General features: G+C 31.7%; 1 protein-coding gene across 1 annotated transcript in view; it reads left to right on the forward strand.

The window, feature by feature from the left end:
* LOC134707590 (tudor domain-containing protein 5-like) overlaps positions 1-14742 on the forward strand; it is a 71355-nt gene that overhangs the window by 16744 nt on the left and 39869 nt on the right. The window contains exons 4-12 of the mRNA XM_063567495.1: positions 2301-2357; positions 3518-3677; positions 7546-7700; positions 8396-8504; positions 11095-11171; positions 11871-12061; positions 12731-12878; positions 13668-13729; positions 14496-14574. Of these exons, the coding sequence (XP_063423565.1) occupies positions 2301-2357; positions 3518-3677; positions 7546-7700; positions 8396-8504; positions 11095-11171; positions 11871-12061; positions 12731-12878; positions 13668-13729; positions 14496-14574 (1038 nt within the window). The remainder of the gene's footprint in view (positions 1-2300; positions 2358-3517; positions 3678-7545; positions 7701-8395; positions 8505-11094; positions 11172-11870; positions 12062-12730; positions 12879-13667; positions 13730-14495; positions 14575-14742) is intronic.

The raw sequence follows: 14742 nt of genomic DNA on the forward strand, positions 1-14742 counted from the left end.
CGGTACATGAATAGATCGGTTAAAAAGCATTTTTTTAAAATTGCAATTAAATTGGAAAAGCTTAATACGAGGGTTGGAAATTGAGAGCACAAAAAGGGGGTTGGGGGTTTGTTCCACAGGGAAATTTTTATCTTATGAATTCTACCTTTGAAAGGTTAATATACTATTAGGTAATTAAAAGAGAAAAAAAAAAAAAAAAATGTGAAAAAAAGATTAATGGTTTTTCTTCCATGCCTAGAATTTGCTTCCATTGAAATTTTGCAAACATCCCAGAACAAATCACATGAATGATTAATATTGACCATTTGGTATAAAAAAAAAAATATTCAAATATGATGTAACGTGTTCCGAAATCTATGCATTTTTTGAAACAACCTGATCCGAACTTTCCGTATCTTAATTATGTTGTAGTATGACCCACACACAGGCGGCAAACAGAGGTCTACCCGGGGGTTGATTTCACTATCAAAATACGACGGGAAGGGGCACTTTAAATTTAACCCCCTACCTGAAATTATTCAGGTCATGTGAAATTGTAGATCACAACTTATCCAAAGAAACGAAAATTCTGATCTGAAATTGTCAAAAAAGGATCAGGGGCGGATCCAGCCATTTTATAAAGGGGGTCCTAACCAAGGTCAAAAAAGGAGAGGGTGTTCCAACTATACATGTCCCCATTCAAATGCATTGATAGTCCAACAATCACATTTAAGTCAATCAGTTTTTGATTAATGAAGCAATCTTGCTTCTCTCAGAATATATTTTAAGCATACTATGGCTAGTAATATTTGTATACACCAGATCTTTATTTGATTTGAATATATTAATAATGTCAACAATTTCGGCTAAATCAATGTTGATCGGATCAGATACCGTGATTTTCAGATCTATTGTAAATGTCTGTAATTATCATATCCACATCGTAAAGCCGGGAAATGGATCAGAAACATACTAGTGTTTAAAAATATTCAATTTAGGACTGGGGTTTTGGAATGTATGGTACAAACCTTAATGTTTTGTTGGGCTAATATCTGCTTTAATAGACTCACTCCACAGCAAGGAAATTCCACTACCTGTTTTGCAACAACAGCATCTAAATCCTCGTCAGAAATGTTAGAAAATTCAAGTTTGCTCAAATTATACATTTTCATATTTCTATAAATTGTACTCTCTGATACACTAAACATCTCACTAATTTCTATAACAGTTAAATCAATTTCAAGCAGGGACTCCAGTGCTTCTTTGGGAATAAAAAACTTGTTATTACTCTTAGTCAAAATATTGCTGCTAAAATGAACACACGCAATTCTTAATTCCATTATTTTTCTCCTGTCGTTCATACCTAAATATGCGAAATCTTGAAGCGACAACTTGCAAATTAAGTCAGGTGTTATTTTTTCCTGGTGAAAAATTCCAACTTGGGAACGTAAACCACACCGATTCAAAACTGCTTCCATTTCTTCCATTTTCATTCAATCACTTAAAGGTGTTCATGAATAAAACGTCCGTCAAAAGTATCCGCGTTCGGTTTTTTCCGACAATTTCCGTTATTGACTTCCCGACTTTTACTACATCATCATAATGTATACAACCACTGAACATAAAGTTGACCGAACCGAATATGATATCGATGCTTTTACTGAACATAATGAATAATCTACTGAATATAAAGAAACCGGGACTACTGAAGATATTACATAATGTACTGCAAATAATATTGAATCTACTGAACATAATGTCGAATGTACTGAACATAATGAGAACTGTACTGAACATAACGTCAGAAGTACCGAACATAATTCAAATACCACTGCATATAATAATGAAACTACTGAACATAATAACCAAAGCACCGAATATAATGTAAAAACTACTTAACATAATGTAATAACTACTGAACATAATAGGATATCTACTGAACATAATATACATACTACTGAACATAATGGATAAAGCACCTAACATATTAAGCAATCAACATCAGAAGACAGTCATGGCGTTCCATACATTACCTCAAAACTGCCAATTATTTGGTCAGACAGATTGTAGGCTTTCAATTGGCCTCAGTTTGGTTAATGTTTCTCTTTTTAGCTTACCTTGCCCATACCAAAATTATGTAAATATTTAGGTTGAAATTACAAATTGATATGAAATAAATGATAAATAAAAGGATATATTCAGTTCAGATAATAAAATAATCAACTATAAGTTATCTGTTATATTACCATGCTAAATATTATTGTGTTTATATACATGTATGTCTAGTTATGAAAATTTTACTGAACTTTGTATGCTTTCAGTTGCTTGCTGAAAAAACAGAGGGGATATGGGCTAGTCAGTTACCATTCTTATACAAGGTTTGTATAATGCAGTGTTTCCAACACAGCCTTACACTTTTTTGAGTCCTCTTCATTTTTAGGGTGGTTATTTGGGAAAGATAGCCTAAACATTTATCATTTGTTTATACATGTTATAGGAAATGATCAAATAAGATTGAAAAAAATAAAAAAATAATTAAAAACTTAAACCCAGAACCATAGAGCTTGATGATTGTCTAAGTTGATAAGTTGATGTGGTGATAACTTCAAGATGGATGTCAAATTTGATAAAACTCCTTGCAAAAGAAAATACTGTGGATTCTTGATTTTCATCATGTTCATGGATTGAGGAAAAATTGTATTTTCATGTTTCTAAAGTCAACATTCAGCCCTGTAAATTAAAAATAAAATTGAACATTTTAAATGCATCAATCAACTTACCCATGAAGTCCATGAACATGATGAACAAATGGTAGTCTACATATAATAAGGAATCTAAAGTATCACAATTTATTAGGAGGAATTACACATTTATTGCTGTTCTTCGTCTTAACAGTTGTTTGAAGGTCTTCAGTAATGAACAAACCAGCTTGCATCTAACAACTGTACCAATGTAAAGATAGCATCTGGCATCTACCTAAATAGTATTTTGATGCCCCACCTACAATAGTAGAGGGGCATTATGTTTTCTGGTATGTGCCTCTGTTTGTCTGTTTGTTCGTTCCGCTTCAGGTTAAAGTTTTTGGTCGAGGTAGTTTTTGATGAAGTTGAAGTCCAATCAATTTGAAACTTAGTACACATGTTCCCTATGATATGATCTTTCTAATTTTAATGTCAAATTAAAAATTGACCCCAATTTCATGGTCCACTGAACAAAGGAAAAGATAGTGTGAAGCTCAGGTTAAAGTTTTTGGTCAAGGTAGTTTTTGATGAAGTTGAAGTCCAATCAACTTGAAACTTAGTACACATGTTAACTATGATATGATCTTTCTAATTTTAATGCCAAATTAAAGTATTGACCCCAATTTCATGGTCCAGTGAACATGTAAAATGATAGTGTGAGTGGGGCATCCATGTACTATGGACACATTCTTGTTTGTTATCTATCACTTGATGTTATACGTTACTTTGGTTTATCGACATTTGTCTTGTAATTGGTATATGTGTATCAATATTAATTTTAATATTTTTCATTTCAGATGAAATACAGTAAACTCCTCAATTTTAAAGACCTAGGGTACATGAGTGTTATAGAGTTATGTAATTCTTTTCCTGACCAGATTTTGATAGAAAGACCTGTATCCAAGGGAGATTGGTTATTGTATGATGCTAGAGTTCCTAGAAAATCACCTAAAAAGGGTAAATATTCATCACATTCTACCAAAATTATTAAGCCTATAAATAAAAATAGTGTTAAGGCTACATAGCTCTTGAACCTATTCAAATCAGTCACAACTATTAATGAATTTCAGTTTATTAAAGGGCATCGTTGTCAAATTCATGTTCACATATTTATTTTTTTTATTTTTAGCTCACCTGGCCCAAAGGTGACGTCAATTGTTGTCGTCGTTAACTTTTACAAAAATCCTCTCAAACTACTGGGCCAAATTTAACCAAACTTGGCCACAATCATCATTAGCGTATCTAGTTTAAAAAGAAAACCAAGATTGCCGCCATGGCTAAAAATAGAACATGGGGTTATAAAACTTAAACCAAAGCATTTACAGAAAAGCTTTAAAAAAATGTTTATCAAGTCAAGATCTATCTGCCCTGAAAGTTTCAGATGAATTGGACAACCGATTGTTGAGTTGCTACCCCTGAATTGGTAATTTTAAGGAAATTTAGCCGTTTTGGTTATAATCTTGAATATTATTATACAGTACTCTTCAAAAATATCGATTCAATAACTTTTTTCTCCGATTTCCGTGTTTCTCGGAATCACACCGAGTACCGCGGATTTCACTCCTAAAATCCTCCAAAGATTCTCTCCCAACACCGCGTGGCTGTTAATTGGTTTATTGCCCATCGGATGTACTTCAAATTAACGACGCGTGACAACATTATTGGATTACCCAGATAATTTACCTTTGAACATTTAATCGATCTTGGTTGCACAGGTGTGCTTTAAAATCACGGTATTATAAATTGAACAAATGTTTTCCTTTCTTTGACAGATAAAGATGTGACAATATCATTTAGAATAAGATAATTATTATCTTTTATATTTGTGTCTTATGCCGTTATCTTTAAAATAGAACGTACATACGAAAATGTATGAAGAAAATTGTTATTTTGTGTTTCTATTACAGTCCGGTCAGGTCATACATTGTGTTCTTTCAGCAAGGACGATTTTGCCACAATTAGTTTATTTTATAACTTATTCAATAAGCAATATCAGCGCATTAATTGTTCATTATTAAAAAATCAACTGGCTAATAAATCATGTTGTTTTTTTCGGTAACCCGATTCATCGGATCATCAAGTAAACTTAATTTATTGAGCAATGTAAAATATGATGTTTCACCACCTCGGTACATTTATACAGACTTGGATAATTCAAATTACGAACCGAAACTGTTAAATGACAACTCTGTTGACAAAGGAAATAATTTCAAGTGATATTGATAGTGCTCGTCATTTTCGCATTTTATGGAACGGTTTTCAAATTGACGAAAGTATTTATATCAATTTCGTCATTTGAATTTGGAAAGTGAAAAATATTTTCACATTAATTATATAATAAATGTACTATAATTCTACCGGTGTTTGACAAGTTTATGACGTTCAATCATTTTACGTTTACAAAAGATGTTAAAAGTTGTGATGATAAGTAATCCGCTTATCGCTATCCGATAGGTCACTAATCCTTTAATTAATAATAAAATTTATCAAACCTCATAATTGCCCATCATAATATTCTATTCCAGTTAAATCAGTCATCATTTAATTTTCAAAATTTCCCAACCGCCTACAATTTGGCATTTCTTTATCGTATTATCATGATTATTGTCATTTGAATACAATCAATCACCCCGGACAATTTCCATCATAATTTCAATTAATACATCACCAACTGTAAATCTATATTATTGACCATGGACATATAACTAATGTACTTTCTATTTTGAAAGATAAAACATTAAAATTCAAATAGTTAAAAATGTGTTCACGTTTATTCGGATAAGAATTATATTTTCCCGATAAATCAATTGTAAAAGGACCTTCTGGAGCCTCAATACGATTGCACAAAAATGTTGTTCTGCAACTTTAGAAACTTTGAATGGACTTTCCCACTGTCGGCCAGAAAGGTCACCTGAGTTTACTAGTACGCGATATTTTTTCCCGCCCTTTAAAAAACTCGTGCTGTGGATAACATTGATGTTAACTATTTTTAGCATTTAACATTGTTAAGTAAGTCAAGTTCAAGTTCAACCCAAACTGTTGATAACCGAGATGTGTATCGTGGAATTGTCTTCGCACGGCAAATAATTGTTTTTAAAATCTTCTGTTGAAAATACACAAATTTACATTCATTGGGCGAAAGTTAATATTAAACAAAGACGAATTAATGCAGCTGGAAGTATTCCTGTTGTAACGGAAATGTATTATTATTCTGCTGTACTGCCAACAAATCGTAAAACAAAAATGCCGTAATTGTTAAGCATAACGAATGGTGAATAATATTTTCCTTTTTACTTGAATATACAAAACTTTCAAACACGTAATTTTATTTAACTGCTCAGGTTAATTTAGCAAAAGTTTCCGGTTATTTTTACACAAGTATGCTCATTACGTAAATAAAATATTAATTTACTGGTGAAGACATCGAGGTCAAAATTAAGTAGTTTTCATTTTTTATAAAACTTAAATACAATTGAAAGAACTAACAACAACATTTTGCTTTTAAATCTTTTATTCATTCCAGCAATTAGATAATCGTAAAAAGAAAATGCTGTAGATTTACACAATTATTACGGGGCAATTATTTTGTCTAATGAATGGTGAATAAATTTTCCTTTTTACTTGCATATATAAAACTTTTAGACTTATAATTTTTAAATAAAGACTTTAACTTTGAAGTAGAATATTTTGTTTTTCACATATTCTGCTATATTTTATAATCGTTTTTTTTTTTAAAGCAAGTACATTAAGGTTAAGATATTTATAGATGGGCTAACAAAAATTACGAAAATATTTTGACTTTAGTTTTTATTACCACAAATGAAATTTAATTAGTACCGTATAAAAGACATTTAAAATTATACACCTGTTTGACACTTAAACTGGTACAGTAGACCGGAAATATAATTCTTTATTACTTCAACCTTTACCTGTCAGGTAATCCAATTACCCATTCAGTCTTGTGCCGGTATAGATCAAAGTAGGATAAGGGCAATTAATTCCTCGGTGTAGAGAGTGAGCTCGTTATCACAATAAACATTTACCTGATTTTGGGAGAGATTACTCCCAAATTCCTCCCAACATTTTGGGAGGAATATCGGAGTTTTTCGGAGTGGCTCAGACATTTTCCTCGGTGTAGGGTGTGGGAGAGTTGGTACTCTTGAAGGGTACTGTAGTTAGAGATAAACTGTAAACAGCAATAATGTACAGCAAAGTAAGATCTACAAATAAGTCAACACAACCACAGTCATGACAGTGGTCAGGAGTTTTTGCCCTTTATAGTCAATTTTTGACAATTTTCATTAATTTGGTAATTTTTTGTAAATTTTTACAAAATATTTTTCTCTGTAAATAAAGGGCCACCAATTTCCTAGCTAATGCATTTTTAATCGATTACAAGTGTCAAGTATGACTCTCCTTACTCGTTTTCTGAATTTTAGACATAAATTTAATAGACTTTGAAACGCGTAAAAGATTTATCACTAGCACAAATTTCTTATTTAACAACTGTAGATTAGGTTTCTGAAAACTAGTGCTTCAATGGATTAGGCTCATTGATATATAATACTGTTTTGTAAAGCAGTAATACTGTGGATTCATTTACTTTCTTAGCTATCAATTTTTGTGCATTGCTAAAAATTGCATATTCTTGAATATTTGATTTCATGGTTTTGCAAATCTCTGTATACAAAGCCTATTGAAAATATGTTATTCATTTAACATTTGAATTTGTGATTCACTTGTACCCACCAAACCCATGAAAATTGATATCCCAGGAATAATAATGAATCCACAGTATTAAATTATTTATTTGAATATATTATAGAGCGTGATGATGCAGATAAAACCATAATAGAGGAGAAGAGGAAGCGTCATAATAGTCAGAAAGGTGCTGATCCAGAGTTAAAAGAAAAAATAAGACAAGTTGTAATGTGCCGGAAAGAGGGAATTCCATTAAAAGATTTTTTGGCATTTTATCAGGTATTTAAAAATAGATATCAGTAATGCACAACTTCAAAACAGTTTTAGACCACTATTTTCAAACTTATAGAGGGAAACAATTTAAAAGAAAAATTAAAAGAATTGCTGCAAGTTAAGAAAGGACGACTATAAACCCTGTTTTACTATATCAAATTATGAAGATGTGGTATGATGGCTAATGAGACAAATCTCCACAATAGACATAAGAACTAAGCAATGATAGGTCACTATAGGCAAGCTATATAAATATAAAACAATTGATTTATGTTTAAAACAATCATAAAAAAACAAATATGTTATGCAGCAACAAACCACAAGCATTAATCTAGTTAGTCTCCTGACTATGGACAGGATTGGTTCTATATGCAATATGCATAATGATGCTAATTGAATGCAGTTAGTACACACTTAAATAGTTTACACCCAAAGTCGCATTTTAGTAGAGTCAGTGTACTGTTTCACCTTTCAAATTGGAAAGACATAGACAGGCTGAAGATGCCTATAAGGGCTTTGACTACTAGCATCACTGAAGAGACATTTATTGAATGGTGCAGAAAAATTGGTACCACTAATCTCATTAATATTGAACTGCCTTTGGAATATTTTATAAAAGTATAACTAGAAATATTATATAAAGTCATTTGTAAATTGTTAATCAAATAAGTTTTCAACTTTTAGAAACTTTTTAATTTCAGAAATTAATAGGCGATAGTTTACCAGTAGAAGAGTTGGGTTTTGGCTCCGTTGAAAGATTTTTGTTGTCGTTGACTGACACATTGTTACAGTTTAAGTATAAAGGAGATGGTAAGTGGGTTAAATTGAAGGTCACATGAATATGGGTTAAATTGAAGGTCACATGAATATGGGTTAAATTGAAGGTCACATGAATATGGGTTAATTTGAAGGTCACATGAATATGGATTAAATTGAAGGTCACATGAATATGGGTTAAATTGAAGGTCACATGAATATGGGTTAAATTGAAGGTCACATGAATATGGGTTAAATTGAAGGTCACATGAATATGGATTAAATTGAAGGTCACATGGATATTGGTTAAAGTGAAGGTCACATGAATATGAGTTAAATTGAAGGTCACATGAATATGGGTTAAATTGAAGGTCACATGAATATGGATTAAATTGAAGGTCACATGAATATGGGTTAAATTGAAGGTCACATGAATATGGGTTAAATTGAAGGTCACATGAATATGGGTTAAATTGAAGGTCACATGAATATGGGTTAAATTGAAGGTCACATGAATATGGGTTAATTTGAAGGTCACATGAATATGGATTAAATTGAAGGTCACATGAATATGGGTTAAATTGAAGGTCACATGAATATGGGTTAAATTGAAGGTCACATGAATATGGGTTAAATTGAAGGTCACATGAATATGGATTAAATTGAAGGTCACATGGATATGGGTTAAAGTGAAGGTCACATGAATATGAGTTAAATTGAAGGTCACATGAATATGGGTTAAATTGAAGGTCACATGAATATGGATTAAATTGAAGGTCACATGAATATGGATTAAATTGAAGGTCACATGAATATGGATTAAATTGAAGGTCACATGAATATGGGTTAAATTGAAGGTCACATGAATATGGGTTAAATTGAAGGTCACATGAATATGGGTTAAATTGAAGGTCACATGAATATGGGTTAAATTGAAGGTCACATGAATATGGGTTAATTTGAAGGTCACATGAATATGGATTAAATTGAAGGTCACATGAATATGGGTTAAATTGAAGGTCACATGAATATGGGTTAAATTGAAGGTCACATGAATATGGATTAAATTGAAGGTCACATGGATATGGGTTAAAGTGAAGGTCACATGAATATGAGTTAAATTGAAGGTCACATGAATATGGGTTAAATTGAAGGTCACATGAATATGGATTAAATTGAAGGTCACATGAATATGAATTAAATTGAAGGTCACATGAATATGGATTAAATTGAAGGTCACATGAATATGGGTTAAATTGAAGGTCACATGCATATGGGTTAAATTGAAGGTCACATGAATATGGGTTAAATTGAAGGTCGCATGCATATGGGTTAAATTGAAGGTCACATGAATATGGGTTAAATTGAAGGTCACATGAATATGGGTTAATTTGAAGGTCACATGAATATGGATTAAATTGAAGGTCACATGAATATGGGTTAAATTGAAGGTCACATGAATATGGGTTAAATTGAAGGTCACTTGAATATGGGTTAAATTGAAGGTCACATGGATATGGATTAAATTGAAGGTCACATGGATATGGGTTAAATTGAAGGTCACATGAATATGGGTTAAATTGAAGGTCACATGAATATGGGTTAAATTGAAGGTCACATGAATATGGGTTAAATTGAAGGTCACATGAATATGGGTCAAATTGAAGGTCACATGAATATGGGTTAAATTGAAGGTCACATGAATATGGGTCAAATTGAAGGTCACATGAATATGGGTTAAATTGAAGGTCACATGATTATGGGTTAAATTGAAGGTCACATGAATATGGGTTAAATTGAAGGTCACATGAATATGGGTTAAATTGAAGGTCACATGAATACGAGTTAAATTGAAGGTCACATGAATATGGATTAAATTGAAGGTCACATGAATATGGGTTAAATTGAAGGTCACATGAATATGAGTTAAATTGAAGGTCACATGAATATGGGTTAAATTGAAGGTCACATGAATATGGGTTAAATTGAAGGTCACATGAATATGGGTTAAATTGAAGGTCACATAAATATGGATTTAAAGCAAATAATTCATCAGTGATATTTCAATGCTTATTTTAATGAAATTGAACAAAATTGACTGCTAAAAATGAATTATTGTTTTATTATTTCACTTTATTAAAATAATTGAACCAAACAAAATCATATTCTATATTTTTTCACATCTCATAGCTAGTGCCCCTTTAAACAAAAATGGAAATATATCCCAGAATTATAATAAAAATTGTTGAAGGCTATGCAGTTGCCTGTAATCATTTGGTAATTGCTAATATCTATTTTAATTGTTGGCTGGTTGTCTAATTGGCAATCTTACCTCAGGCCTAAATTAAAATATAGCTTGTTTCCCCAATCCTGACCTTGCCAAGCCAGGTGTGGGTAGGTAGGTAGGGAAATAATTTTATTTAAAAAAAAAGCTTGAACATTATCGGACGATCCGGCAAGCATGAAAATTCAAAATGAATAAAATAATATTTGACTTAGTTTTGACAATAAAACTTTATGAGTAGCACCAATTTGCAGGGTAAGCCGGGATTGGGGAAACAAACAATATTTTATTTTAGGCCTCATCTCCTTTAATAATTTTATATGGTGTTTATAAAAAAATAGGATAATAATTTATTTATAGGAATCATTATGGTGTTACCATTGGATACCACTGCTCCACAAAGAACAGATAAGCTGAAATACCTACCAGAACCTGAGGTTTGTGACCTGAAGTTTGACATTAGCTGATATTGGGGTTATTGTGTTTTGGGATCTCAATCCACTATTTTTTACAACCTTTTTTGTACTTGCCAATTATGAAATTAAAATATGAAAAGCCCAAACCATCTTTTCTTTAAAAACAACAAGATTTAATAAGACAATCACAAATTTATTCAAAAATACTATCATCAAGTTCTCATTGATAGAATTATTAATATGAATCCTCAGTATTGTGATAATATGAATAAAAACCAGATTATTATCTCCAAAATTTAAAATAATGAAAATTATTTGTTGCTAATTTTATTAATATTTAAAATAAAATACTTACTTTGTTTTCTTATTTTCATGAGAGTACTGTAAACCAACTTATTTTCGCGAGCGATTTATTTTCGCGACTTTCGTGAGTAAAAAAATAACATGAATATAAATCTTCGCGAATATGTCAATCTTTGATCTTTCCTTAACAAACGTCTTCAAGTTAATCAATTATTCGCGAAATTAAATACCTGCGAAAACAAGAAACGATAAAAAGCGAAATAAAGTGTCTGCGAAAATAAGTTGGTTTACAGTATTGCCTTAATTTTATGGGTTGCTAATGATAAAAGTGTAAAATTGAACATTAGTGATTTAAGTATGGCGAATGTATATAATGTAATAAATTGTTCGAAATTTAAGGTATGAATTTAATTTCAGGAAGTGGTTAAGAGTTCACTACCAGAAGATGCAATTTTACCAGGTGCCTGCTACAGACATTTGGAATTACCACAATTAGGAGAATATTTTGAAGTCTTTGTCTCAAATATTGTTTCTCCTGGTCTATTCTGGTTCCAAGTTAGATCCAAGAAGACCACAGTAGCATTAGAGAAAGTGATGAACCAGTTGGAGTAGGTGACATTAATCAATATGTATTGGCTCTGAATTATGTTGATTTATTGTCGAGTTCATATGTATTTCTTTGGTATGATGAATAGATATATGAAGATGTGGTATGAGTGCCAATGAGACAACTCTCCATCCCAATCACAGTTTATAAAAGTAAACCAATATTGGTCAAGGTATGGTCTTCAACACAGAGCCCAGGCTCACAAGTTAAAGCAAGCTATAAAGGGCCCCAAAAATTACTAGTGTAAAACAATTTGAACATGAAAACCAACAGTCTAATCCATATTAAAAATGAGAAGCACTTATGAACCACATTAACAGACAACAACCACTGAACATCAGATTCCAGACTCAAGACAGGTGCAAACAATTGCCAAAGTTTAATTTATAAGTGTTCACCAAAAGACAACTTTTATCAAGAATTGATTTTTTTTTACCATCAATCCAGAATTTTTTTTGTATCCACAATAATGAAAGTATCTACAGTATTTGATGAGCTTCAAAAGTTGAACTAACCATTAAGTATTAATTTTATTATTGGATTCACCTAGTTGTTTAGTCATTTCAGCTTTTGTGCTCTTGTTTTTGTGTTCCAGTTCCACAAGTATTAATAATGTGATGCCTTATTTCAAAATCATTTATTTAGAGACAATTTTTCTTTGTTTTTACAGATACTGTTATAAAACCGCTGAAGGTAATACATACAGGATACCAGATGAATTATTAGTGGTTGGACTGGTTGTAGCCGCTGTATTCCCTGAGGATGATAACTACCATAGATGTATAGTTACCAAGCTGGAGATAGGACATCAAGCACAGGTTATTATAGCTCAATTTTTTTAGTGTGATTTGTAAAGTAACTGTTGTAACCTTGTTAAGTCATGTGACCAAGAAGATTACTGTGGATTTATTAGTATTAGTTAGGATACAAATTTTTCAGCGTATTTGTCAGTACAGGTGGGCCACAAATTTAAATGTCCAACAAATTCAAAATTGTCAATCAGGTTGTATGCAGACTTTGTACCCACGAAAAAGGAAAGTTTTATGCAATCCACTAAAAATTGGAACCCATGAAAATAGATGAATCCATAGTTTTTGGATTAATTAATTATAAATAAGTTGAAATTGAACTGATAATGGCATGGCAAAACTACTAAAAGACAAACAACAGTATACAAAACTTTATATAGAAAACCAAAGGCTAAGCAACCAACCCCTCAATCACCAGGGGTTTATATTGGTTGCACTGGAAGGGTAAGCAAATTCTGATTCACCTTAGCAACCAACCCCTCAATTGTCAGGGGTTTATATTGGTTGTACTTGAAGGATAAGCAGATTCTGATTCACCTTAGCAACCAACCCCTCAATCACCAGGGGTTTATAATGGTTGCACTGGAAGGGTAAGCAGATTCTGATTCACCTTTCTGATAGTGAGACATATCAGTAAAAGATGTACTTTCCTGCAGATATTTTAGAACCATGCATTTTAGAGTTGTTTGAATATATATGAACTGCAATAACTGATCATATTAAATGATTGATAGATCAGTAAGGTAATGATTCTCTGGCTACTACTTATATTTTGTCTAGCTTCTATGTCTTTTCCAGGTGTATTTTGTAGATTATGGAAACACATGCAGTGTCCACAGAAAAAATTTACGCTTACTCAGGTAAATATTTTAAAATATGAATAAATTCTAACTAACCTTTCTGTCCTTTTTGTATAATATGTGGGGTATTTAACCATGTGAATCTGTTGTATCATCTTGTAATTTTAAATGTGAATCCTTTATTTCACCTCATAATTTCATATGTGAATCCTTTATTTGACCTTGTAATTTCAGATATATGAAATTTTTGTTTCACCTTTTGATTGGAAATGTGAATCCTTTATTTCACCTTGTAATTTCAAGTGTGAATCCTTTGTTTCACCTTGTTATAAGAAATGTGAATCCTTAGTTTCACCTTGTTATAAGAAATGTGAATCCTTTGTTTCACCTTGTAATAAGAAATGTGAATCCTTTATTTCACCTTGTAATTTCAAGTGTGAATCCTTTGTTTCACCTTGTTATAAGAAATGTGAATCCTTAGTTTCACCTTGTTATAAGAAATGTGAATCCTTTGTTTCACCTTGTTATAAGAAATGTGAATCCTTTGTTTCACCTTGTAATTTCAAATGTGAATTTTTTTGTTTCACCTTTTGATTGGAAATTCGAATTTTTTATTTCACCTTGTAACTTGAAATGTGAATCCTTTATTTCACCTTTAAATTTGAAATGTCAATCCTTTGTTTCATCTTGTAATATGAAATGTCAATTCTTTGTTTCACCTTGTAATATGAAATGTCAATTCTTTGTTTCACCTTGTAATATGCAATGTAAATCCCTTTGTTTCACCCTGTAATTTGAAATGTGATGTCTTTGTTTCACCTTTTAGGTCCAAATTTTTAAAACTGCCAATTCAGGCAATTCAAGGAAGACTGGGAAATGTACAACCAAATGGACCAGAGGGCCAGGTATAGTTAATATGTGAAATGTTTATGTGCATTGCATGAGTCTTGGTAAAGAGAGCAAATAACTAGTTACAGTATGCCCCATCTACTATAGAGGGGCATTATGTTTTCTGGTCTGTGCGTCTGTCAGTCTGTTCGTTTGTCCGTCTGTCCCGCTTCAGGTTAAAGTTT

Source organism: Mytilus trossulus, chromosome 2, assembly GCF_036588685.1.
Source record: "Mytilus trossulus isolate FHL-02 chromosome 2, PNRI_Mtr1.1.1.hap1, whole genome shotgun sequence".
NCBI classification, from domain to species: Eukaryota; Metazoa; Mollusca; class Bivalvia; order Mytilida; family Mytilidae; genus Mytilus; species Mytilus trossulus.